The sequence below is a fragment of the Lonchura striata genome, chromosome 29 (assembly GCF_050655825.1).
Source record: "Lonchura striata isolate lonStrDom1 chromosome 29, ASM5065582v1, whole genome shotgun sequence".
Taxonomy (NCBI): Eukaryota; Metazoa; Chordata; class Aves; order Passeriformes; family Estrildidae; genus Lonchura; species Lonchura striata.
Genome location: NC_140731.1, coordinates 953,584 through 979,400, shown reverse-complemented (window position 1 = coordinate 979,400; position 25,817 = coordinate 953,584). Strand labels below are relative to the sequence as shown.

Sequence of the window (25,817 nt, the reverse complement as noted above, 5' to 3'; positions counted from 1 at the left end):
TCCATAATGCCAGGAGATGGGGTGAGCTCCATGCCTGGGTGCTGGGCAGGAGCTCTTGTTTCCCCTGGATTTCACATCCAGTGCATTTTCATCTTGCCAGTGCCCTATTTCATGGGGTCACAGCATGCTTTGAGTTGGAAGGGACCTTAGGGATGATCCAGTTCCATCCTTTGCCATGGCCAGGGACACCTTCCAGCAGCCCAAGTCCCTCCAGTTGTGATTCTGTGATCCTGTGTGGGAATGAGTTGTATTCTTCTTTTCCTTGCCATCCCTTCCCCCAGTCCCCAGAGCAGTATCAAACCTTGGATTTTGGTTAGGGGAAAGCTGACTTTGAGCAGGAGTGACTTTTCCCCTCTTCCCTCAGGATGCTGGTGGGCAGCAGATTGGTTTCCTGCTGGGGAGCTGTGGGATTGCTCTGGCCCTCACCACTGAAGTGTGTCTGAAAGGGCTCCCAAAAACCCAGAACGGAGAAATCGTGCAGTTTAAAGGTGAGCTGGTTACAGACTGGCTTTTGATTGTACTTTTGCTGCAGCTGAACCATCTGAAAGGAGCTGTCAGGACTCTGAAGGCACTTGGGGAGTAAAGGGGCAAACTCCTGATCCCATCAGCACAACGTTGTAGGATTTGTGTTTGTGGTGTCTGACACAGCTGCTCTGGTGTTCTGGGGGTCACAAGGAACCACCTCCCAAGCCAGGGTGGTGCTCAGGTCCCTTCAGTGACATTTTGGCAGGTTCCAAGGCAGCTTTATTCACAAGCTTTATTTAGGAATGCTGCAGGGATCTTCCCTGAGGAGAGGAAGTACCTTGTTGCCCACTGAAATCCCTGATGAGAAATGAGATGAACCTTCTGGCTGGTAGCTGGCCTTGGCTTGGGATTTTGCTTGTGTAACTGAACTTGGACAAATGATGGGGTTTAGTGTATTCTTGCAGAATATAAATCCCTCAATAAATAAACTGATATTAATGTACCGTTTAATTTTGGCTCCAGGTTGGCCCAGACTCAAATGGGTTGTGACAGATTCAAAATATCTCTCCAAATCTCCCAAGGACTGGCAGCCCAACATCTCAGCAGCAGGAACTGAGCCAGCATACATTGAGGTAAGTGGTGAATGGGGAATGGAAAATACCTTCCGTGAGCTGAATTTAATGTTCTAACCACCAGAGAGAGAATGGTTTCACCTCACTCCCTTAAACTTCCCACTTTCCTGCCACTGAAACAAGCCTGAACATCCTGCTGTGAAGCTCAGTTCAGGTTTGAATCCCTTCGTGGCCTTGAGCACTGCCTGGAATAAGTTGGAGAATTGTTTTTGTTCCAAAAAAAATGAGGGATGGAGCTCTGAGCTCTGAGGTGGTGCTTGGTAACACCCAATTCTGCCAGTGCCTGAGCCAGCAGCAGTTGGAATTCTCTGTTCCTGCAGCAATGCTGATTTTTGTTCTCTGCCAGGAGGTGATTTATAGGGATTGTGTTGGTTTTCTCAGCTTTTATTGAGGGGTGTTTTAAAAGATTTTATTCTGTTATCAGTCTTGATGAATAGTGAGACACAAGAGATGTAAAACTCAATGGTATTCTATCAGAAGCTAACTTATTTTCTGGTTACAATACCTTATAAATTACAATACCTTTTTCAGCTTGTTAGCTACACAATGCTGCAATTACTTCTAACACCAATCACCTCTGGTTTTTCCTACGTGGTCCTGCTACAATGCATCTTTCACAGTTCTAATTCTCTAAAATTATGTAAGCTTTCTATCAAATTTAAAAAAATCTTTACAAATCCATTTCCCACAGGATTGCAGCGGTTCCAGTGGTGGTTCAGCCATCCTGGAATCACAGATTGGCTTTTCAGTGTGTTACAGGAGCAGGAAGAGATGTGGTGAGCAGCAGTGACAGTGAAATAAATACAAACACCTTCATTTTTCCTCCCATCTCCATGGAGATTTTCCACGTGTGCCACCACAATAACCATCTCCTCGGGTCTAAGCTTTCACACAGAGAGAAAACTTCAATTTTCACGTGGCTTCTGTGATTGAACTTCCTTAATTTCTCTCTTCCTTAAGTTCCTTTCGCTTCTCTCCTGTGCAGTACAAGACCAGCAAGGAGGGCAGTGTCATGGGTGTCACCGTGTCCCGTGTGGCCATGCTGGCTCACTGCCAAGCCTTGTCTCAGGCCTGCAACTACTCTGAAGGTGGGTGAGGCCACAGAACATCAAATTCAGTGGTTTCCTCTCATATCTTCAACACCTCTCTCTGAGTAACCAATATTTACATCCAAAAAGAAATACAATGTGAAAGTGCAGATTAATTCTCCCCCCCAAAAAAGTGAAAATTAGCTGTGATTTTTTTTATCCAAACTGCATCATTTTCACAGCCATGATGAAGAGGAATAAAAAGGGAGATTTATATCATTTATATGAAGTTACTGAGTCTGTTCTGATGAACCAAAAGAGGAGCAAATGAATGAAAAATGGAACATTTTCCAGCAAGCTTGAATCCCCTCTCACTGCACATAGAAATGTCTTCCCATAGAAATGTGTTTGATTGCTGATAGTGTGTAAATCCCAAAATTTCTGGGGCTGGGGCTGTTCTGGTCCTGTGAGGTTTTTTGGGTAACCCAGAAATGGAGATTGGAAGGTGCTGGTGGTTTTCCAGAAGGTTTTGCTGTAGGTTATGGTTTATTCTGGTCTGCCTTGTAAATCAAGCTAATTCCTACATCCATGAGGGAAACCATTTCTAGAGCTGTAGGTCACAGAGCTTTAAAATGCAAAGTTTGCCTTTCAGAATCCATCACTGGAGCTCCCATCAGTGCTGTCAGTCAGGGCTGGGATGATCTCTGGCTCCCCTTCCCTCCCCTGCTCGTGCATAATGAGCTTCAGATCCTCCCTGTCCTCCTGATGGACATCTCGGGCTGCAGTGGGATTTCCAGCTGGCAGCTGGATTTCCAAATATCATTTCCTTGCAGCTTTCTGGACGTGTTGCTGCTGAGGAATGGACGTGCAGTTGTTGTTTTGCATGCCAGGGAGCTGTGATCAGTAACGCCTGTAATCAAACAGGGCTGCAGGTCAGGGATGCTCCTCCATGTGCACATTCCAGCTCTGCTGGCACTTGACAGCTTCACCTTTCTTTCCCCAGGTGAAACCATAGTGAATGTGTTGGATTTTAAGAAGGATGCAGGGCTGTGGCATGGCATTCTAACGGTGAGTTGGTTCCAGAGCTCTCTCCAATGGAACATTAATGATTAGGTGGGATATTAGGAAAAATTTCTTCCCTGTGAGGGTGGAAGGAGCCTGGCAAAGGGTGCCCAGAGAAGCTGTGGGTGCCTTTGAATCCCTGGAAATGTCCAAAGCCAGGTTGGATGGGGCTTGGAACAACTCAACCTGTAGTGGAAAGTGTCCCTGCTATAGCAGAGGTGGGACTGGATGAGTTCTAAAGTCCCTCCCAACCCATCCCATTCCATAATTCTGTGATTCTGTGATAACAGTAGCATTTGAGTCCATGGCTGGGAGCATTGCCTGTTAAAACAAACATTTATCACATTTATCTCCCTGCCAGAGCTGCAGTTCTCTGGGGGAGCAGCAGAATCATCCTGACTAAACCTCCGTGAACTCTTGATGGGGTGGAAGTTGCTGGGCACTGAGGGTGGTCCTTATTTCTAATAACTCAGTGAAAGGTTTGTGATCCTTTCCTAACAATCTTTTTCCTGTTTTTCAGAATGTAATGAACAAGCTGCACACCATCAGCGTGCCCTATTCTGTGATGAAAACCTGTCCTCTCTCATGGGTGCAGAGGGTTCACGCCCACAAAGGTAACTCGGGGAGATCCACAACTTCAGCTTGGAGTTTTCAGGGACCAAGAGTGAAGGGCATTAAAATCCCAAATCCCTTAAACCCTTCTTGCTCTTCCATGACAAATCTCAAGGGCCAGGAGTTTCACTAATGTACAAAGGTAATTATTTTTATTTTGCAGTGTTAGATATGATTTTCTAGATCCTCAGGCAGGGCTGGAGCTCGTGTCTGTACAACTCAGTGGGAAATTTTAAGCCCCCAGTCATGTGGATACTTGTAAAACTCCTTGCATTGGTAACTTGCCAGAGGTTGGAACAGGAATGTGACAGCTTGGGAGGACAGGGGACCTGGCCATTTATTTCTGTGCACAAAGTCCTAATGCCATATCAGTGGTGGGGATCTCGTGATTTGGAGCCAGTTTCTTTTACGAAACCAAGAAAATGGTAGAGTGCAGCAGGAGCCCTTGATGCCTGGCCTCCCCGAGGGCTTTCAGAGGGTGCTAAAGATTTATGGCCTTTGGAGGAGGAGCTGTGATGATGACAGACCCTGGCTCAGGTGGTGGCAGTGCCACAGCAGATGCCATTGTGCGTTGGCTTTGTCAGTGATTTCAGGCTTCCTTGCTTAGGTGAGAATTCCCTCATTTGGGCATCTCAGACCATGCGAGTTCCACAAAAAAAAAAACAACTCTTGGCAAGCTTTGATTTGTCCTGAGGTGCTGTTTTTGTGTTGGCTGCAGCAAAAGTTGCTCTGGTGAAGTGTCGAGACTTGCACTGGGCCATGATGGCCCATCGGGACCAAAGAGACGTGAGCCTGAGCTCCCTGCGGATGCTGATCGTCACCGACGGCGCCAACCCCTGTGAGTGCCCAGCCCTGCCCCAGTCCTGCCCAGCCCTGAGAATTGTTCAGGCTGCAAAAGACCTTTAAGATCATTGAATCCAGCCCTTAACCTAGCTCCATGTTCACCACTAAACCCTGTCCTCAAATGCCACATCCACATGTCCTTTAAATCCCTCCAGGGATTGTGATTCCACCACTGCTCTGGGCAGAATCCCATGTCTGAATATCCAGTCTGGGCTTGTTCCAATGCCTGACCATGCTTTGAGTGAGGAGATTTTCCCTAATGTCCAACCTAAACTTCCCCAGCACAACCTGAGGCTGCTTCCTCCTGGAGTTTCCCAAATCCTCCTCCTGACCCTTCCTGTAGATGAGCATGAAATCAATATCTGTGAGGTCCTAGTGGCATCTTGTCTTTCTTCCTAGGGTCTGTTTCCTCCTGTGATGCCTTCCTGAGCTTGTTCCAGAGCCATGGGCTCAAACCAGAGGCGATTTGTCCCTGTGCCACCTCCCCCGAAGCGATGACCGTCGCGATCCGCAGGTAACAGATTGACTCATCCAGCCTGGCCTTTCTTCACACTTGGCTTGGTCAGAGTTGATTTAAGCCTGTAATAAACTCCTCTGACATTTACTCTGTGTGCTCAGGTACTCAACCTGCTGAGCTTTAAACCTCCCTCCTGAGATCCAAGTGATTTCTGAGGTGTGTGACAGCTCAGCAGTGCCTGAGCTCTGCTTTTCCTCCTCCTGATTGCCACAGCCTGGGAGGTGTTCTGAGTCTGAGATTGGAGATAATTTGGACATTTTCATACCCTGTTTCTGTCCATTGCTGCCTTCTGTGAGAAGCAGCCCTGCAGTCATGTGGCCTGGGAGCTGGGGTTTGCCATGGATAATGAGCTGGCAGTGCCCAGGAACACAATTCCTTAGGGATTGAAAATTGGGGTGGGGATCTTTAGTGCCACCACAGTTTGAAATGATTATGCAAAGCAGAGACACTGAGACTCTTTCTGTTGCTGGGCCATCTCCATCTGAGTCTAACTTCAAGCCTGGGTGCCTGATTGAGTGTATTTATTCATTTTATGTCCTCCCCAGGCCTGGAGTCCCCGGGGCCCCTTTGCCAGGCAGAGCCATCCTGTCCATGAACGGGCTGAGTTTCGGTGTGATTCGGGTCAACACTGAAGATAAAAACTCTGCTCTCACTGTCCAGGACGTTGGGCACGTGATGCCAGGAGGTAAAAACAGGCAGGAAGCTGATGTGAGATGGTTTTGGGGATGTTTTAGGAGCAGAATGGGTCAATATTCTCTCCCGTGTCAGCCTCAGTGTGGGAGAGGTGGGGCAGTGCCAGGCTCAGTCATTTCTGTCACGATTAAACGTGTCAGTTCTCACACAGGGCGAAATCTGGGAGCTGTTTCTAACAAAGCCTGATTTATCCTAGGCATGATGTGTATAGTGAAACCAGATGGGCCACCCCAGCTCTGTAAAACAGATGAGATTGGTGAAATCTGTGTGAGCTCCAGAGCAGGAGGAATGATGTACTATGGGCTGGCAGGGGTGACAAAGAACACTTTTGAGGTATGTCTAGCAGAATGCATTTTTCCTGCCCCATTTTCTCTGTAAAACTGGTGGTGTTGTAACTGAAGTGTTAATGATGGTTTTTATAAACATGTGCTGGAAAACTCCTTGCAGTTAGAGACACTCAGAATCCCCTCCATAAACATCTCCCACCCTGGCTGTACCGAGGCTTCCCTGCCTTTTCCTCTTCCCTTCACTCACTTTAAGTGCAGTTATTGGGGTGGTTTTTCTCCACAATTTTGGGGTGGTTTGGGGAGGTTTTTCACTCCAATGACCTCCCTTGTGTTGCAGGTGATCCCTGTGAACTCCTCTGGCTCTCCAGTGGGGGAAGTGCCCTTCGTGCGCTCCGGCTTGCTGGGATTTGTTGGACCTGTACGTGAGGCACTCAGAGCCTGCACTGTTCTGGCCAGAGAAAAGCTGCTGGGGAGGGAGGATGTGTGAGGAGAGCTCGCTGGGAGTTCCTCACAGCTGCCTTCTTGTCTTGCAGGGCAGTTTGGTGTTCGTGGTTGGGAAGATGGATGGGTTGCTGACGGTGAGCGGGAGAAGGCACAACGCCGATGACATCGTGGCCACTGGGCTGGCCGTGGAGTCAATAAAAACAGTTTACAGAGGAAGGTCAGCACAAGAAACCCCATCGCCTCCTGCATGTCATAAAGCAAAGCACAAGCTTTAGTATTTCCTTGGATTTCTCTTTGGTAGCTCAGTTCAAATGAACATATTTTTGATTTAGGTAGTAATTGCCCTGATCCTGCCCAACACAGATCCTTTTCCCACTGCCCAGCCTGGCTTTTCATCAAGTCTGTGCTTTAGGGAGAGCAGTCAAGTAACAAGATAAGTCACATGGAGAAATTAATTCTCTGTCTCTGCAGAGTTGCAGCGTTAGCTGCTGGCTGATGCAGCAAGGAAGAGTTTCATTAATGTCCAAAGATACCTGATTTTTATTTATCAGTTGTGGATATAATTTTCTAGCTCTTCAGGCAAGGCTGGAGCTTCTATCTCTGAGATTTAGTGAGAGATTTTAAACCATCCTGTAGGTGCCTTTAAATCTCCTTTCATTTGGGCTTTGCCAGAAGTTGGAACAAGAATGTGACAGCAGGTTGGGAGAACGGGGGACTGTGCCATATGGAAATTCCATCAGAAAGTGGAATTAACTCCTTAAACACTCTCCAGTCTTTCCTTTTGATTCAACGTTAATTGTCTGATGCTTTTCCTCTTGTTTTTGCCCCATGGATATTTTAGTAAGTGTGAATTCTGTGAACAAACTCTGTCGTTGATCTCTCCTTGGCTTGCTGTTGCTGAGGAGTGGAGCTGGAGTGTGGCTCTGCCTTTTCCTTAGGATTGCTGTGTTCTCCGTGTCGGTGTTCTACGACGAGAGGATCGTGGTGGTGGCAGAGCAGAGGCCAGATGCATCTGAGGAGGACAGTTTCCAGTGGATGAGTCGGGTGCTGCAGGTACAGCCAGGGGAAATCCTACTGATTTTGGGGAGTGGGCAGAGCAGAGGCCACTGATGGCCCCAGGGATGGAGGTGCCACAAGCTTTGCATCCCTCTTGGCTCAAAATGTTTGTGCAGGGTCACAAGCTGTGTCCGAGCTGTTCTGTTGTGTCCTGAGGGAACTAGAGTGACAGGACAAGGGGAATGGCTTCAAAGTGAAAGAGGAGGAATTGAAGTTAAATTTTGAGGAGAAATTCCTCAACCAGTCTGGGATTCCATGAATCCCAGAGAACAGAGGGGCTCTTGCCCCTCAGAGTTGCAAAGCAGATCCGTGCTCAAGCTTTGGAGTTCTGCTTTTATTCAGGATCATGTGGAGCTCAGAGTTTGGCTTTAAAGCCACCCTTTTCTTTGGAGATGCATTTTCAGCAGGGACCAGGTGGGCAGGGAAAGGCCAGAACAGCTGAATGAGTGTGGCCCTAAAAGAATGAGTAGCAAGTCCTTCCTTTGAGAGCTGCCTGCACAGCGTGTGTGTCGTTCCAGGAATGGCATTCAGGGAGTGAAGTGTGCAAGCTGGGGTGGAAAATCAGGGAAGTACCTGGTGCTCTGAATAATGGATCAGATGCCTGAATGCTGAGGCGGGCAGGAGGGAACAGAGTGTGATGGTTCAGAGGAGACAGATGGATGCAATCCCGAGATCAGAATCGTGTGATTCATCAGGCAGCCGTGGGTATTTTGGGATCTTGGTCACGAAAGATTTAAAAATGGATTTGGTGTCTATGAAATGGGCTGTAAAGGCAGGGATGTACCCAGCACTTCAGGCTCACTGCAGGACTCGCTGGTGGCACAGAGGTCAAATGGGATGCCAGTGATTGACTCACAAGCCCAGGGATTTGTCTTGCAGTGTGTCCGTGCATCAGCAGCCTGTGCCCAGCAGTGCCAGGAATGCCAGTGACCCTCTCTCCTTTCTCTAGGCAATTGACAGCATTCACCAAGTGGGTGTTTACTGCCTTGCTCTCGTGCCAGCCAACACATTGCCAAAAACTCCGCTGGGAGGGATCCACATCTCCCAGACCAAACAGCACTTTCTGGAGGGCTCTCTGCACCCCTGCAACATCCTCATGTGCCCACACACTTGTGTGACCAACTTGCCAAAGCCCAGGCAGAAACAGCCAGGTGAGCTGAAGCCCTTTTGTTTGGTGGTGTTGAACTGGGGCTCAGTGCTCAGCCCCAGGAACCCGGGTGATGTCCCACTCCCTGTCCTGCTGGGGACCAGGGCCTGGCTTGTGCCCCGTGGCTGTTCCAGGCCTCTCTTTGCATGTGTTAGTCAGGAATTTTAATTCCCACCTTTGAACTCACTGAATTCTCCCTCCTGATGAACAGAAACCAGCAGTGCCTGCTGAACTCCATCAGTGAGGCTCATTCCCAGGAGCAGTGGGATCTGCAGGGGCTCCCTGTGCTCTGCTCCTTCCCAAAGGGCTCCTGTCTCTCCACAGGTGTGGGCCCTGCCTCTGTGATGGTGGGGAACCTGGTTGCTGGGAAGAGAATCGCTCAGGCCTCTGGGAGAGATCTGGGTCAAATAGAAGACAATGATTTGGTTAAAAAGGTAAAGCAGAGTTTGTAACTGAGAGTGGGAAGGAGTTTTCCCTCCTGGGTGCAGAGCAGCACAGAAGGAGAAGCTGGTGTTGAGTTCCTGTCTGTCTCTTCCAGCACCAGTTCCTGACAGAAGTGTTGCAGTGGAGAGCTCAAGCAACTCCTGACCACCCACTCTTCCTTTTACTGAATGCCAAGGTACAGTCAGTGCTGAGTTGCTGGGTTTTAAGGTCCACATGTTGTGCCAGTGCCAGTTGGAGAGTCTTTAAATTCTTTTGCCCTCTGCAGTGCCTCTCTTTAACCTCTGTATCAAATTTTGCCCATAGGTTTGTAACTTAAAACTTGACCCTTTGACCCTCTAGGTCCCTTCAGCAAATGACTCTCGTGGTTTGACACTTCATTTTAAAACTGAGCGTGTTTGTAGGTCCCACTGGTTCCTGTATCAGTTAATGGTGTATCCCTTGGTGCCACCATCCCTATCAATGGTGTTGAGTATATTCTGGCAAGGTTCTGGTGCAAGAAGACCTGAACTGACTCCCTGGAAGGTAGAATTTTCTAGAGCAGACCTAACTCCATCTCTGTCCTTTGTTACTGTAGTGGATGAGTGGCTCACTGGGCGCCAGCAGCCTTTAGGTAGAGATAACTCATAGCTGTAGCCTCCTGCTAGCCAGCAAGCTTGGGTTTACCTCAGAGCAGCCAGTTTGTGTCGTGCCAGCCCCTGTTTAGAGCATTTTTGTCTCCTTTTAAGGGAACCACTGTGTGCACGGCCACCTGCCTTCAGCTGCACAAAAAGGCTGAGAGAATCGCATCAGTGCTGTGTGACAAAGGCCATCTCAATGCAGGAGACAACGTGGTGCTTCTTTATCCTCCTGGTGAGTGAGTCCCCCTGGGGAAACGCAGCCTGGCCTTGCTCTGGAACCTCCCTGGGATCTGCACTCAGGGAAAGGCCCTCAGTGCTAGTGAGAGGTGCTCACTGGTGTGTGCTGGCTGACTTTTGAGTCGTTTGATGCTCCTTTCCTCTATGATGGAGATGCTTTCCCGTGTGGTTCCTTTACCCTACCCCAAGCTGTCCCAGCATCCTCGTGCTGCCCTTGCTGCTGGGCTGCTGCTGCTGCTCAGCTGTGCTGTGGAAATCCCAGGGCAGGAGCAGCAGTGCCCTGGGGGACCCTCCCCGGTGTCCCCCGGTGTCCCCCAGTGCAGCTGTGGTGTCCTTGCAGGCATTGAGCTCATCACAGCCTTCTACGGCTGCCTGTACTCGGGCTGTGTCCCTGTCACCGTGCGCCCGCCCCACGCCCAGAGCCTGGTGGCAACACTGCCCACAGTGAGGATGATCGTGGAGGTGAGTGACACGGGTGGGCTGCAGGGGTGGCACGTGTGGCACAGGGACTGTGGCTGATCACGGGCTCCAGAGGTGACACAGGAGTCACACTGACCATGCCAGGGGTGACACGTGTGGCACAGGGACTGTGCTGGAGAGATCACAGGCTCCAGAGGTGACACAGGAGTCACACTGACCACGCCAGGGGTGGCACGTGTGGCACAGGGACTGTGCTAGAGAGATCACGGGCTCCAGAGGTGACACAGGAGTCACACTGACCACTCCAGCCTCGTGCTCCAGGGGTGACACATGTGTCACAGGGACTGTGGCTGCAGTGATCATGGGCTCCAGAGGTGACACAGGAATCACAGTGACCATTCCAGGGGTGACACGTGTGTCACAGGGACTGTGGCTGGAGTGATCACAGGCTCCAGAGGTGACACAGGAGTCACACTGACTGCTCCAGCCTCATGCTCCAGGGGTGGCACAGTTGACCAAGCTCATGGTGCCTGTGTGACAGGGATGGAGGCACACCTTGGAGCTGAGGGACAGTGTTCTCCTTCATAAAATGCCAGAGAGAACCCCAGAGGGAGTGCAGGTTCTTTCTGAGAGCACCAACATGGTGTTGCCATCCAGAATTTCACCTTGACACTTCTTAATGCTGAGGAAGTCCAAATCCTGTTAAGTTAAGTGACTTCCCAAGCCCAGTAGCCAGGAGACAGCATGGGGAAGAAAGCTGGATCTTGCTGTGACACCTTCTCAGCTGCTCTAGAGGTTCTGACAGGGTCTCTGAAGGCTGGGCTGCACTGGGGGTTTAGTGATGGTGCAGCAGAGCAGAGTGTGCCAAAGGCAGAGAAAGGAATTCAGGTTTGTGGAAGAAACTGGCTGTAGATGATAAAATCGTCTCTGCAGTCAGCACTTGCAGGGGCAGTGCTGCTGGGACATGCTCTTGCCTCTGTGCTTCAGTGAGTTTTCATCTCTGCAGGTCAGCAAAGCCGCCTGCATCCTCACAACCCAGACCTTGATGAGGCTGCTCAAGTCCAGAGAGGCAGCTGGGGCTGTGGATGTGAAAACCTGGCCAACCATCATCGACACAGGTGAGTCCCTGCCCAGAGGCTCCTGGAAGTCCTTGGAGGGGTGGCTGGTGACTTCCAAAGGGACTGGCCCCCGTTTCATTGTGTGGCTCTCGAAAATTTGTTTGAATGTGTACAAAGGCTGTCCAAGATGTGCCCTTGTTCACTGAGAACTCTTCAGGATTGAGCTGTGCTTGGGAAATGATTGTAGTGATTGCTGGAGACAACCTTAGTTCCTTAAGACAAGAGAGAGTTGATCTTTTCTCCCTTTTCCTGAAAATAAATAATTTTCTATGTGGGAGCTTTGGCAAGAGTTTTGCCATACTCTAGCCTGTCTCTTCTGGAAAGAGAATTAATAGAAAGCTTTTATCTTCCATCTCTGGTGTTTCAAAAGTTGAGTTCTCCTTTCAAATACCAGTCAAGTAACCAAAATTAACCCATTTGTTTCTCTCTTGCACAGATGACTTGCCCAGGAAGAGGCTGGCTCAGATCTATAAGCCACCCACACCCGAAATGTTGGCATATCTAGATTTTAGTGTTTCCACAACGGGCATGCTCACAGGAGTAAAGGTATAGTAACGGGTTAGGAGGTGGGCATTCGTGTCTTGTATTGCCTGACCTCCTGAGCCACCTCCCCTTGACCTCCACCTCCACGTTGTAGCTTAAACAAAGACCCTGATTTTCTTCTAACAAAGCTGTGGGCTTCAGTTCACCGAGTTCTGCTGAGGAAAGAAACAGGTCTGCACAGTGGGATCAGGAATTCTGCTCCTGCCTCCCCCTGAGGAGCTGTCCTGGGAGAGCAGCAGAGCTCTGAGCCCCACCAAGAGCAGAAGAGGGATGCAGTCAGTAAAAAGAGGATAAGAAACTAAAAAGGAAAGCCTCAGATTGTTGTTAAGGCTCCTGTGTGTTTGGAGTTGGAATCCCAGGATGGTCAGGGTTGGAAGGGACCTCTGGAGATCCCTCAGCTCAAGGCAGGGTCACGCAGAGCAGGTGACACAGGAGCACCTCCAGGTGGGTTTGGAATGTCTCCAGAGAGGAAAACTCCATCCACAACCACCCCGGGCAACAGTTCCAGTGCTCTGCCACCTCCGTGGAAAGTTCTTCCTCATGTTGAGGTTGAGTTCCAAGTTTAGCTGTTGGTGTCAGAGCTCTGCAGTCTCTGCATCTGCTGTGGAAGCTCAGGAACCCAGTCCCAGCCTTGCCTGCCCACCAGCTCTCCAAAAACTGCCTTTGCTCTCACCTGGGGGATGCCTGGGTGGTGCCCTGGTGTTGGCATGACCCTAAGATTGCCAAAGCCTTCGTTTCCCATCCCATGCAGTTAAAGAAGGAGTCTGAAATGTGTAGCATCAGCTTCTCAAGGTTCTTTATTTTTCTTTATCTGTAACATTCTTTCTTTGATTTGCTGAGCTCTGTCTAATAAGAAGGCCATGGCATTCTGCGCATTGTTTTGGGTGGCATTTACATTTTATATCAAAAATTACGTGTTTTATGTTCACAACATTGTGCTAATAATTTATGTTAGACAGTGTGTTTCTACTTTAAACTAATAGAAAAGTGTTACTATTACATTAAGACATGGAGGACAAGAAGAAGGAGAAGAAGGCTATGACACGCTTAAATCTTTCTATCTTGACTCCTTGAATTTCAGTCTAAAAACTCAAAAATTCTACTTTTTCACTTGGTGTTAACCCTAAATATCACACCACTCCAAATTTTGTGGCTTGTAATTCTTCATGCAAACTCGGCAGCTGTTTCTAAGGGGTAGACTCGAAGCTATAGGTGGTTTTGGGTTTGTGTCAGGTCTCTGAGCCCCCTGCCAGGGCCTGGGGGCAGGCAGAGGATGTCCCCAGCAGTGTCCCCTGTGTTGCAGATGTCCCACGCTGCTGTCAGTGGCCTCTGCAGGGCCATCAAGCTGCAGTGTGAGCTCTACTCCTCCCGGCAGATTGCCATTTGTCTGGACCCCTACTGCGGCCTGGGATTTGTGCTCTGGTGCCTTTGCAGGTAGGATTTAGTGGGGGGAGAGGGGCAGCTTAACTCTTGGCTGGTCGTAAATGGGTGTAATTACAGAAAAACGTAATTTACAGTGAGGGGGGAATTTGTCTTGGAGCTGACAACAGCATCTATGTACTCATCTATTAGTCTGGTACACTTGAAATAATTTATCTTATTACTTACACAAAATAAGAACTCATTTACATTCAGTAACCACCTCAGAATTTTAGTCATCTTTATTTTACAGCCTACTCCTGCATGATGTCTGAATTGCCCCATATAAAACATGGTCTGTGTTCCCTTTTGCTGCAGATTAGTGAGATGTTTTCCCATCTTGATTACGTGTGTTTGTGCTGCCAAATCTTCCTGGCTTCAGAATGTTTCTTTTCCCTTTCTTCCTTGATTACGTGTTGCAATAAGGGAGATTTTTGTTCTCTGTGGGGTTGAGCCAGTTCTCTTCCTTCACTGTCAGTGTGTGGATAAATTGTTATTCTTGTACAGTAAGTTGCATTTTTAAAATGTTGCTGCTCCAGTTTGCCTCAGCTGCAGTCCCCCAACCTGCCTTTGGACTAGCAGGAATGTAATGTGCAGATAGAGTAAATATTAATTTAAAGATAACTACAAGCTTCACTAAAATGTTTTCTCCCTTAATGTTCTTCACAGTGTGTATTCTGGACATCAGTCAATTTTAATTCCTCCTATGGAGCTGGAATCCAATCTTTTTCTCTGGTTATCTACTGTCAGCCAGTATAAAATAAGGGACACTTTCTGTTCCTATTCAGTCATGGAACTGTGTACAAAGGGACTTGGAAACCAAGTTGAAATGTTAAAGGTAAGAAACATTTCCTGAGCGTTACGTTATGTAAATTAAGGAAACTGGTAGTAAAGCAAAGTGATCTGATTGTTAAGTACAAATTTTCTTGTTGCACAAATCTCCAGGCCTCTCCAGAGGTGCTCCAAAAGCAAATTTCCAAAAGCAAATTTCCAAAAGCAAATCTCCAAAAGCAAATCTCCAAAAGCAAATCTCCCTGGGAGAGGAGAGGGCTGGGGAGGAGCAGGGAGCACCTGGCAGGGGATGCCCTGAGCAGGAGGATCCCAGTGCTGCTCTGCAGCAGATTCCTTATGTAACAGTCTGCAGTGGAGCTCAGACCAGCACAGGGTGGAAAGCACATGTCAGGAGAGCTGCTCAATGGAGGAGTGTTCTCCTTGGAGATGAGAGAAGGGAGGAAACAGCTCCGTGCCATGCCCGAGGTGGCTTTTTCCCTGGGATTCCCTGGAATAGTGGCTCTGTGAGATCAGAGCTCTGGCTGGCACAGAGCTCTGCAGTGCCTGGGCTGTGGCACCAGGTGAGCAGCACGTGGGAGCTCCAGCCTGGTGCTGCTCAGAGCATTCCCTACAGAAATGAACAATCATGGATTCAGGTGCCAGTGCTGTTGAAAAGTCAGTGCAATCCCAGTGGATGACTTTATTTTGCCTGGGCTTGGTTTCCAGCTGTACAAGCAGTGACTCAGAGGTGTAATCTCAGCTGAGCAGCTGTGCTGAGAGCTGGGGCAGAGCAGGGAGCTCTGTCAGCTCAGTCTTGCTCTGGCTGCATTTCCAACCTCTGGTCAGGCACAATTTACAATTACAAGCAGAACCAGAAAGAGGGAAGGTAACTCAGAACCCAAAGCCTGAGTTTGTCCTGCGTTCCCCGAGTCATTCCAAGGGCTAAGAAGCAAACAGAAGTTGTTGAGAGGGGGCAGAGGAAGCCCTGCAGCCTTTGCCCCATGTCTGTGTGCAGGCCCGAGGCATTAACCTGTCCTGTGTCCGGACCTGCGTGGTGGTGGCGGAGGAGCGGCCGCGCGTTTCCCTCACCCATTCCTTCTCCAAGCTCTTCAAGGACATCGGGCTCTCCTCCCGAGCCGTCAGCACCACCTTTGGCTCACGGGTCAACGTGGCCATCTGCTTACAGGTGAGGCTTCTCCTCGTTGGCACTGGCACCACGTTCCAGGTGCCAGGCTGGGTTGGGTTCCACACTCCCCCTCTATTGTGAATGCAGGCGAAGCCAATGGGAAGAAATTACAATGTCTGACCCAATTCAGAAGGCTGAATTATTTCTTTATTATAACTGTGCTAAAATACATTAATATACTATATAAAAGGAGGGTACTAAAACTACATACTACTTTCTCTGACTCTTAACACAACTCGTGACCCTCTCTGAGAGTCCAGCCCCAGGTGGGTTGGATTGGTTTGGATTGGATTGGATTGGCCACCAGGCTCAAACGATCCTCACCAGAATCCAATCAAGCAATCACCCCAGGTAAACAATTCTCCAAACACATTCCACACAGGAAAAACAAGGAGCAGAAATTAGAAATTGTTTTCTCTTTCATTTCTCTCTGTGCACCACTATGAAAATCCTGAGAGGGAGAGAAATGTACTTGCCACACCCATCTGCACACATTTCTGAAGCCCAACATCTGCCCTGTGGAGAACAGCTGGCACAAGATTTAAGCAGCTTCTCTCATTTTCAGCTGCCAAATCGTATCACAGATGCTCAAAACAAGTGGAATGTGAATCTTGAGCTGTTTATTCCCACATAAACAGTCCTTGGTTGCTCCAGGCTGGTGGTTCAGAGGCCTTGGGGTGTCTCCCCTCTCCCTAAGGCTCCTTCCCACACAGGTGTTCCAAAAAGTCACCTGCTTCCTGAAGGGTGCAGCTGCAATATGCGTTTATTGAGTAATATGAGCATGCTGAATATGAGTAGGAATTCTGCTGCAAGAAATCCTCGGAAATGTTTCTGGGCTCGGGCAGAAGTTACCCTGACTGCTCTAAATACATCAATTATTATTGATGTATTTTTAAATATTGGTGTGTTTTTAAGTATTGATGTCTTTTAAATATTGATGTATTTTAAAATATATTACATATATTCTAAATACATCAATTATTATTGATGGTTTTTAAATATTAACTCCTCAGGGAACATCGGGGCCAGATCCCACCACGGTGTATGTAGACCTGAAATCCTTGAGACATGACAGGTACTGTAAGTTCACTTCAACCAATTCATGAGCTGTATAAAACCCTGCAGTGGTGCTGAGTTTTCACATCACTCCAGACACTTCAGCTCTGTTTTTTTTTCCCTGACAATGTTTCTCCTTGACCTTCAGAGTCCGTCTGGTGGAACGAGGAGCTCCACAGAGCCTGCTGCTCTCCGAGTCTGGAAAGGTAATTCCACGTGTCCCCAAAGGACAGCCCTGTGCCATGGGAGGGGGTGGCACTTGGTGGCACTGTCCCTCTGGAAAGCCAGTTGGGTTTTTAAGGAGTTACCTGTTGATTTAGGAGTGTGTTTTGCTGGAACTGTTGGGGGAATTGGTCCATTTTGCAGAACCATATCAGAAGTGTTGGCTCTGGTATTCTTGAAATCAGGCTGTATTTGGGATTTACTGTAGCTCTTACTCCCTCATAGCTTAACAGAAAGAGGTTTTCCTGTAGTTTTTTAACTGAATTCTTCAAAATCAAGGTCAGAATATCTTAACTGTGTGACCCTGGAGCCACGGAATACATCCATACCCTGATCTTGCCTTGCTGTACCTGTCCTGGCCTGTTTTATCCCAGTTTGTGATGTCCACGGGTGAAATCCTGCCCTGATTAACAACCTGTGTGGTTTATTCTGCTGGAGATAATCAAACATTTTCCTTCTTGTGCTCTGTAGATTCTGCCTGGAGTCAAAGTGGTCATTGTCAATCCAGAGACAAAAGGGCCTCTGGGAGATTCTCACCTTGGGGAGGTAAGTGCAGGTTTTGCTCCTTGGGGACCTTTTCCTGCTGCTCCTTGGGCTTTTCTCTGCTGGGGGACAGTTTTTGTAAGATGACAGGCCTTTGTAAAATGAATTATCGCTGGAGCATTCAGAATTTGGGTATTATTTCACTGTCAAGTTTAAAGAAATCCCACTTGAGAAGAAGCTTGTTCTACCCTGAATCTTGCAAACTGGTTCCCAAAGAGTATAATTTACATTTGGCTTTTCTTACTTTGATTACACACCAGTATATTCATTTGTGTTGATGGATTATTATCCAGTTTTGAACTTGACGTGTTAAAAATCCATAATTTATTTACGCAGTGAATCCTCAGTTACAGTTACTGCAAGACTACATCTCAAAGTGCATTTCTAAGATTCTGCAGAGTATTTGGAAGTTCAAGCTGAATTTTTCTGATCTGAAAAATCACAGATAAAACACAGATAAAACCAGAACCTTGTTGTTACAATTCCTTTACCCCCTCTATTGTAAATGCAGGCGAACCCAATGGGAGGAAATGACGATGTCTGACTCAATTCAGAAGGCTGAATTATTTCTTTATTATAACTGTGCTAAAATACATTAATATACTATATAAAAAATACATTAATATACTATATAAAAGGAGGGTACTAAAATTACATACTACTTTCTCTGATTCTAACTCTTAACACAACTGGTGACCCTCTCTGAGAGTCCAGCCCCAGGTGGGTTGGATTGGATTGGGTTGGATTGGATTGGGTTGGATTGGGTTGGATTGGGTTGGATTGGGTTGGATTGGATTGGATTGGATTGGATTGGATTGGGTTGGATTGGATTGGATTGGATTGGATTGGATTGGATTGGATTGGATTGGCCATCAGGCTCAAACAATCCTCACCAGAATCCAACCAAGCCATCACTCCAGGTAAACAATTCACCAAACACATTCCACATAGGAAAAACGAGGAGCAGAAATAGAAATTGTTTTCTTTCATTTCTCTCTGTGCACCTCTATGAAAATCCTGAGAGGGAGAGAAACGTGCTTGCCACTCCCCTCCGCTGGGCAGATTCCTCCCGGTGGGCAGCGTGGGGGTCTGACCCTTTTTTCCCTCCCTGCACAGATTTGGGTGAACAGCCCCCACACGGCCAGTGGCTACTACACCATCTACGACAACGAGACCCTGCAGGCTGACCACTTCAACACCCGCCTGAGCTTCGGCGACGCGGCGCAGACGCTCTGGGCCCGCACCGGCTACCTGGGCTTCGTGCGGCGCACCGAGCTGACGGCGGCCAGCGGAGGTGGGGCTGGCACAGGGACAGGGACACGGGGCATTCCCATGGGAATCTGGTGTGGTTTAACCAGGGGCATTCCCATGGGAATCTGGTGTGGTTTAATCAAGGGTTCCACCTGGGCACAGCTCACAGGGGCTTGGGCTACCTGGGCTTCGTGCGGCGCACCGAGCTGACGGCGGCCAGCGGAGGTGGGGCTGGCACAGGGGCATTCCCATGGGAATCTTGTGTGGTTTAACCAGGGGCATTCCCATGGGAATCTTGTGTGGTTTAATCAAGGGTTCCAACTAGGCACAGCTCACTGGGCATTCCCATGGGAATCTGGTGTGGTTTAACCAGGGCTTCCACCTGGGCACAGCTCACAGGGGCTTGGGCTACCTGGGCTTCGTGCGGCGCACCAAGCTGACAGCGGCCAGCGGAGGTGGGGATGGCACAGGGACAGGGACAGGGCATTCCCATGGGAATATTGTGTGATTTAATCAAGGGTTCCACCTAGGCACAGCTCACTGGGCATTCTCATGGGAATCTTGTGTGGTTTAATCAAGGGTTCCACTTGGGCACAACTTACAGGGACATGGACAGCCTGGGCATTCCCATGGGATTCCCATGTGGTTTAACCAAGGGTTACACCTGGGCACGGCTCTCAGGGCATTCCCATGGGGTTCCCATGTGGTTTAACCAAGGGTTACACCTGGGCACGGCTCTCAGGGACACGGGCAGCCTGGGCATTCTCATGGGAGAGCATAGCTCTCAGGGCATTCCCACGGGATTCCCATGTGGTTTAACCAAGGGTTCCACCTGGACACGGCTCTCAGGGCATTCCCATGGGGTTCCCATGTGGTTTAACCAGGGCTTGCACCTGGGCACAGCTCACAGGGACACGGGCAGCCTGGGCATTCCCATGGGAATCTCACCAAGGGTTGCATCTGGGCACAGATTCCCATGGGAATCTTGTGTGAGTTAACCAGGGCACCGGCACAGCTCACATGGACAGCTTGGGCGTTCCCATGGGACTCTCCTGTGATTTAACCAAGGGCTGCGCCTGGGTTGATCCAGGCTGGGGATGAGCAGAGGGAGCAGCCCTGGGGAGAAGGGGTTTAGGAGCTGGACATGCCCCAGGAACCTCCTGAACAGGGGAGGAGGGGCTGCCCCTCTGCCCTGCTCAGGTGAGACCTCACCTGCACAGCTGCCTTCAGGCTGGAGAGGAGAAGCTTTGGGTGACCTCATTGTGGCCTTCCAGTGCCTCAAGGAGCTGCAGGAAAGATGGAGAGAGGCCTGGAGTGCCAGGACAACGGGCAATGGCTTCAAACTGCCAGAGGGCAGGGTTAGAGGGGATTTTGGGAAGGAATTCCTTCCTGTGAGGGTGATGAGGCCCTGACACAGGGTGCCCAGAGAAGCTGTGGGTGCCCCTGGATCCCTGGAAGTGTCCAAGGCCAGGCTGGACAGGGCTTGGAGCACCTTGGGACAGTGGAAAGTGTCCCTGTCCCTAGCAGGCTTTAAGGTCCCTTCCATTGCAAACCATTCTGGGATTCTTTAGCTTATACAGCAATTTTTAAAATCAAAATTCCATTTATTCCCCCTCCTCTGCTCTCTCCCCAGAGCGCCACGATGCCCTGTACGTTGTGGGAGCCCTGGATGAGACCCTGGAGCTGCGGGGGCTGCGGTACCACCCCATCGACATCGAGACCTCGGTGTCCCGGACCCACAGGAGCATTGCTGAATGGTACAACACTCCTGGCCAGTGGGGCCACCCTAAACCAGCTGAAATGCAGGGTTTTGTCTGAAAAAAAAGTAGGGAAATTCAGGGTTTTTTGTGTTGCCATCAGCAGTTCGTACACCTGATTTCACATCTTGTCAGTGTTTTCAGACAAACCTTAGTTCAACACAGAAATGGTGATTTCCTTCTGTGGGGTGTATAGAGCAATTTCTGAGCTTTACTGAATGGTAAAACAGTCCTGGGCAGTGGAGCCATCCTAAACCAGCTGAAATGCTGCAGTCTAGGCAAAGATGCAGGGTTTTGTCTGGAAAAAAAGTCGGGAAATTCAGGTTTTTTTGTGTTGCCATCAGCAGTTTGTACACCTGATTTCACATCTGCAGATGAGAACAGATTCTATGTTTTCTGACAAGCCTTAGTTCAACACAGAAATGGTGATTTCCTTCTTTGAGGTGTAAAGAGCCATTTCTGAATTGGTGACAGCAGCACTGGGTTCCTGTCTCATACAGGTATTGCTGAGATAAGTCTGATTTTTGTCACGTCAGGACCAAATCATGTTGCAGTTAGATTGGAAATACACCCCAAAAAGGAGGTGGTATCCATCTAAGGATAAAGCACAGGAAACTTTGGATCTTCGTGGCAGTAACCTGGGTTTTGTGTCGTTTTTCCCCTGTCGTTTCAGTGCCGTGTTCACCTGGACCAACCTGCTGGTGGTGGTGGTGGAGCTGTGTGGCTGCGAGCAGGAGGCTCTGGATTTGGTTCCTCTGGTCACCAACGTGGTCCTGGAGGAGCATTACCTGATTGTGGGGGTGGTGGTGGTGGTGGACCCTGGAGTCATCCCCATCAATTCCCGAGGCGAGAAGCAGCGGATGCACCTCCGGGACAGTTTCCTGGCAGATCAGCTGGACCCCATCTACGTGGCCTACAACATGTGAGGGCAGCAGAGTGATCAGGGTGCTTATGGAAGTGAAGCTGGTGAAAATTACTAATACTTGAGCTAAAGTTTGAGGTTGCTGCCACATTCCCTGCCTCCTGTCCTGGGGGTTCTGGTCCTGCTGGGGTGAAGGAAATGGGGGAAGCAACAGCAAACGTTTGTAACAGTTTACTGAACCATGAGCTTTAGAGAACTGCAAAGGGGGAAAGAGTGTGAGCTACCAAATCCCCAAGGCCTTTACAGTAGTGTTACTTTTTCACCCGTTGTATATATTTGTATTTTTATCTAATCCCGGGTTAGGATTCTATAAGGGGTGGGTTTATTTAGTTAAGATAATAAACTATTAAGAAAAGGGTCATCAGAGTTCTGCAGTTCCCTACTCCATGATCTCATTTGTATCTGGAGCCGTTCATCCCACGGGATCACACAACTTATTGACAATTGTGCCATGACCAAATCAATAACTTACAGAATCAGAGTTACTTATTCATATAGAGATTTCTGGAATTTAAACAGATTTTTTGCCTATATTTTAAATATGTAAATATTATTATACATAATTCACTTAGATAGCAAATTAACTTGGCTAGTGAGGACAGCTGAAGGTTGATGTTTTTAAGGACAGGTGACTTTTGTGGTCCTCAGCATCCTGGCATTGGCTTAGACACAATGTGAGATGCTCCCGCCTTCCCCAGGTTTCTGATTTCATTTGTGTCTTTATTCTGGCCAGAACCCTTTGGTTTTGAGGCACATCTTTCTCCAGGAGGCTGAATTCAGCACGGAATTGGGGAGAAATGGCAGGGCAAGGAAGGAACTGAGGGACAGCCTCATCCTGTGGCTCCAGGTGTGGAAAGGAAATCCAGGTGAATTCCCTGCTTGTGCCATTCCTCTGGGATTCCTCCAGCTCCCTGAACTACTGTGAAGAGGCTTTAGTGGAAACTGGGAGCAACCAAAAAATGCTCTCCTCAAAGCATTCCCTGCAAGAATTCCAGGTTTAAGTCAGACACAATTTTTCTTTTGCTGGAGGAACAAGTAATTCTGGCAAACACATTTTTAAATACCATTGTGAAAACTCTTATCCCAGCCTGTGTCAACTCCAGCATTAGGGAATGGGAAGAAAGAGAAACCTGAAAGCAGCAGGTCCAAGCTCTTCCTGCTGGGGAGCAGGGCTGGGAGAGAGCTGATGGTTGAGCTTTGACTCAAAATGATCTCTTTTTTTTTTTAATTCTTCATCTTTTAACAGCAATTACACTTCTCTGGGTGCTAATGTATGATTTTGGAAGCCTTGGGAGCTGCTACCAGATCCTGCAACAGGGTTTTTTTTTTTTGGTTTTTTTTGGTTTTTTGAGTCAGATGTGGAATACAGTGTAAATAAACTTTTCAAATGTTCCAGATTACCTCACGTGAAGTTTTTAGGCAGTTTTTACAAGGTTGATGGTGTGGACTTGGAAGATCCTGTGGCAGTTACTGGAGCAGAGTCCAGTGGATCCACGAGCAAACCCCAGCTGTGTCCTTGAAAAGCTCCAGCTGCATCCTCCTCACAGAGCAGGAGCTTTAAAACTCAGAAGTTTCAAATGGTATTTTTGAAAAATATTTGGTGGGGGCGTAGGAACTGGAAGTTTTGTGGCAGGTCTGGACTTAAGGTTCTTTGCAAACACTTTGGGTTTCAGGGGCACATTTGGGAACCTTGTCTGTGTTTTCCACAGTATCAGCCAACACTGCAGAACATGCACAAAATCTTCAATATATTTAGTTTTAACAAATTGAACACAAAGTGGGGACAGTGGCAGGTCAAAGACTAAACCAGTTGGTTCTGCAGCTTATTTTGGGTGTAAAGTGCATTTTCAGCCAGAAAATTCCTGGTTTTCTGTGTTCTTTGTCACCGTTTTTGTGTTTCCTGCACAGCCCAGGCCTGGCCAAGCAGCTTCACTCCAGTGTGACCTTTCCAGGGAAAACTGGTGGTCTTGGACCTTCTTCTTTACTCAAGCCTTTAGATAAATTGTCTGAACAAACATTTTTTTTATCCACTGAAGTAGATTTTAAGTCCAATTCCAGGATTGTCTTTTATTTTTATTCGTGATTGTTCACAAATAAAACAACATGTGAATGAATTCCATCAAATGTGGCAGGTGAAATTCCTGAAATGGCATTTTTTGATTGTGACTGGATTGATCTTTTTTTTTTTTTTTTTTTCCCCTTATTTTTTGGTTTGGATAGGTACTGATAGCTTCCTATGGTTTGAGTTTTTTATCTTGCAAGTTCCCTGTGTGCTCCAAATCTCCTAGCACGTTGCATTTCTGTGTGCTGGAGAAGTGCAGGACACAGCCCGTGGGATGAGAGAAGGTTCCAGGGACGCTGCTCAGTTTGGCTTCCCTGAATTCCCCGAGTGCTTTGAGAATTTTCTATCAATCCAGGAAGGATGGAGCTCTGGAATCCCCAAAATTCCAGCTCTGCTCAGGATTTGAGCCTTCCCCAGGTCATTCCTCTGCAGCTGGGGATGATCTTTCCATATTTCTGGGGAGCAAAGCAAAATCCTTCACTCCAGACTTTGGCAGGTGGGCAGGGCTGAATGTTTTGGTGTTTTTCCCAAAAGAAACCAGCCTCTCCTCCAGTGTGACTGCAGCTGCTGGGGTTGCACAGGGCACATTATTCCCTTTTTTCTGCCCCTGGGGTTCCAGCTTAACTGCATTAAAACTGAAAAACTGGGAATTCTTCCCACTGGACTGAAGTGTATTGTGTGTGTCTCGCTGCTTCTGAATCTTCTCTGAGCAAACGCTGTGGGAACGGGGCAGTTTTGTCCTTTTTTGTTAGAATTTGCACTTCATTTCTGGTTTAAATCAAGTCAGCTGTGTCCTACTAACTGTCCTAAAATAATGTTATAAAAACCAGATCAATTTTAGCCCTAGATGCTTTTTTTCTTTTTTTTTTTTTTTTGCTTTTATTTCTGTCAACCTCTTTCCCATTGTCCAATCCAGACTCCGGCATTCTGTAATTATGTATAAAGGTTTTATTTATTTAAAATTAGATTAGCTACATTTTTAAATTTAACACCTGGCTGGACAGTGTCCCATTAACGCATTGATTGTGTTTCCTTTGTCTTGTGTTAATAAATATTGATGCCTGGTTGCTTGTTGAGTCCTTCCAGCGCTGTTTCCATGAAGGAATTTTATTTTTAAGGAAGAAAACATGGGTTAAAATTGATCCTGGGCTTAGGGAGAACTTGTAAGTATCTTAAAATTTTTGTATTTTTGTCAGTTGTGTGTGGAGAAGTGTTGGAGCTCTGGGGGTGTGAAGGAGCTGGGCTGGGCAGTGTCCTGCACCTGTAACTTTGGGAATCTGAATTTTTGGGATCAAAGCAGGGAGTGGAGCTGGAGAATCCTGAGGGAGCTGGGAAAGGGGCTCAGCTGGAGAAAAGGGGGATCAGGGGGAATTTCTGGCTTTGCACAACTCCCTGACAGGAGGGGACAGCTGGGGGGTGAGTTTGGGATTTATCCCAGGGAAATCAGGAGGGATTTCCCCATGGAAATTGGAATTACAAATTGGAATTACAAATTGGAATTACAAATTGGAATTATTGCTGCCCAGGGAGGGTTGGAGTGCCCGTCCCTGCAGGTGCCACTCGGTGCTCTGGGAACAAGGTTGGATTCCGTGGCCTCGGAGGGATTTTTCCAGCTCAGGAATTCCCAGATCCTGTAAAAAATCACATTCCTGTCCCTAGAGGTGCTTGGCTGCAGTTGGTGCTTTTCAGGGAACACTGAATTTCCTCTTCTCCCCAGTGATGGCTGAGGAACTGTCCCATGAGGGGAGCCCCCAAATCCTCACTGTTGTGAAAAACGCCAATAATTTGGTTTTTAAAATTTTAGAAGTTTAATAACAATAAAATGGTTATAAAAATAATAATATAATTAGAGTAATAAAGTTTAGAGTTAGGAGAATTACAAGATAATAAAAAGCAAAGAATTATGGATGTCTGGATGCTTTCAGACACTTAAGTCATGAAAAGCATCCCTTGTGAACAAAGGAATCACCTTAAAACAATACACTGCTGCATATTCATATATCCTTCATGGTTATGCATACATTTTATTTAAAACAAGAATTCTGTTGTTTTTTAACTGTTTCCTTTAATCCCCATGTCCCTTCGAGTCTGAGCAAGGCCTGAAGAAATTAACTTCTTCTGATAAGAAAACCATAAATTCCTCTGCTTGGGAAGATTTCGGTGTTCCTCGAAGCGAGCACCTCATTCCTAAAAAGAAAACTGTCCCTACATACACAGGCTCTATTTTACCATTATGTTGTAACCTAAAACTATATTTAACACACCACTTAAGAGAATTAATACAGCATAACTTTCTGACGTGACACATCTAATATTCATTGTAATATTTGCCGAAAGCCAAGCGTAGCAGATGAATTTTCACGCTGTGATCCTAAAACCCTCTGTGGAATAAATAACCCCGAGAGGGGCCGAAGCCCTTTAGTGCCACTTCCTAAAAATCCGCAGGGAGCGGGTGAGGAACGG

The 25,817-nt window shown here is 47.8% G+C and overlaps 1 protein-coding gene across 3 annotated transcripts in view; it reads left to right on the top strand.

Moving 5' to 3' along the window:
- DIP2B (DIP2 acetate--CoA ligase B (putative)) overlaps window positions 1–24,439 on the top strand; it is a 67,300-nt gene extending 42,861 nt beyond the window's left edge. For all 3 annotated transcript variants that reach the window (XM_021545215.4, XM_077788689.2, XM_021545214.4), the window contains 28 exons: window positions 365–488; window positions 988–1,097; window positions 2,083–2,185; window positions 3,129–3,193; window positions 3,708–3,801; window positions 4,518–4,637; window positions 5,042–5,156; window positions 5,705–5,844; window positions 6,049–6,185; window positions 6,477–6,557; window positions 6,673–6,800; window positions 7,522–7,636; window positions 8,589–8,790; window positions 9,111–9,220; window positions 9,325–9,405; window positions 9,956–10,079; window positions 10,425–10,546; window positions 11,511–11,622; window positions 12,059–12,168; window positions 13,469–13,599; window positions 14,254–14,422; window positions 15,371–15,541; window positions 16,555–16,616; window positions 16,746–16,803; window positions 17,291–17,365; window positions 18,479–18,656; window positions 20,247–20,370; window positions 21,044–24,439. In XM_021545215.4, coding sequence (XP_021400890.1) covers window positions 365–488; window positions 988–1,097; window positions 2,083–2,185; window positions 3,129–3,193; window positions 3,708–3,801; window positions 4,518–4,637; window positions 5,042–5,156; window positions 5,705–5,844; window positions 6,049–6,185; window positions 6,477–6,557; window positions 6,673–6,800; window positions 7,522–7,636; window positions 8,589–8,790; window positions 9,111–9,220; window positions 9,325–9,405; window positions 9,956–10,079; window positions 10,425–10,546; window positions 11,511–11,622; window positions 12,059–12,168; window positions 13,469–13,599; window positions 14,254–14,422; window positions 15,371–15,541; window positions 16,555–16,616; window positions 16,746–16,803; window positions 17,291–17,365; window positions 18,479–18,656; window positions 20,247–20,370; window positions 21,044–21,296 — 3,414 coding nt within the window. In that variant the 3' untranslated portion in view covers window positions 21,297–24,439. The remainder of the gene's footprint in view (window positions 1–364; window positions 489–987; window positions 1,098–2,082; window positions 2,186–3,128; window positions 3,194–3,707; window positions 3,802–4,517; window positions 4,638–5,041; window positions 5,157–5,704; window positions 5,845–6,048; window positions 6,186–6,476; window positions 6,558–6,672; window positions 6,801–7,521; window positions 7,637–8,588; window positions 8,791–9,110; window positions 9,221–9,324; window positions 9,406–9,955; window positions 10,080–10,424; window positions 10,547–11,510; window positions 11,623–12,058; window positions 12,169–13,468; window positions 13,600–14,253; window positions 14,423–15,370; window positions 15,542–16,554; window positions 16,617–16,745; window positions 16,804–17,290; window positions 17,366–18,478; window positions 18,657–20,246; window positions 20,371–21,043) is intronic.
- The last annotated feature ends 1,378 nt before the right edge of the window (window positions 24,440–25,817 follow it).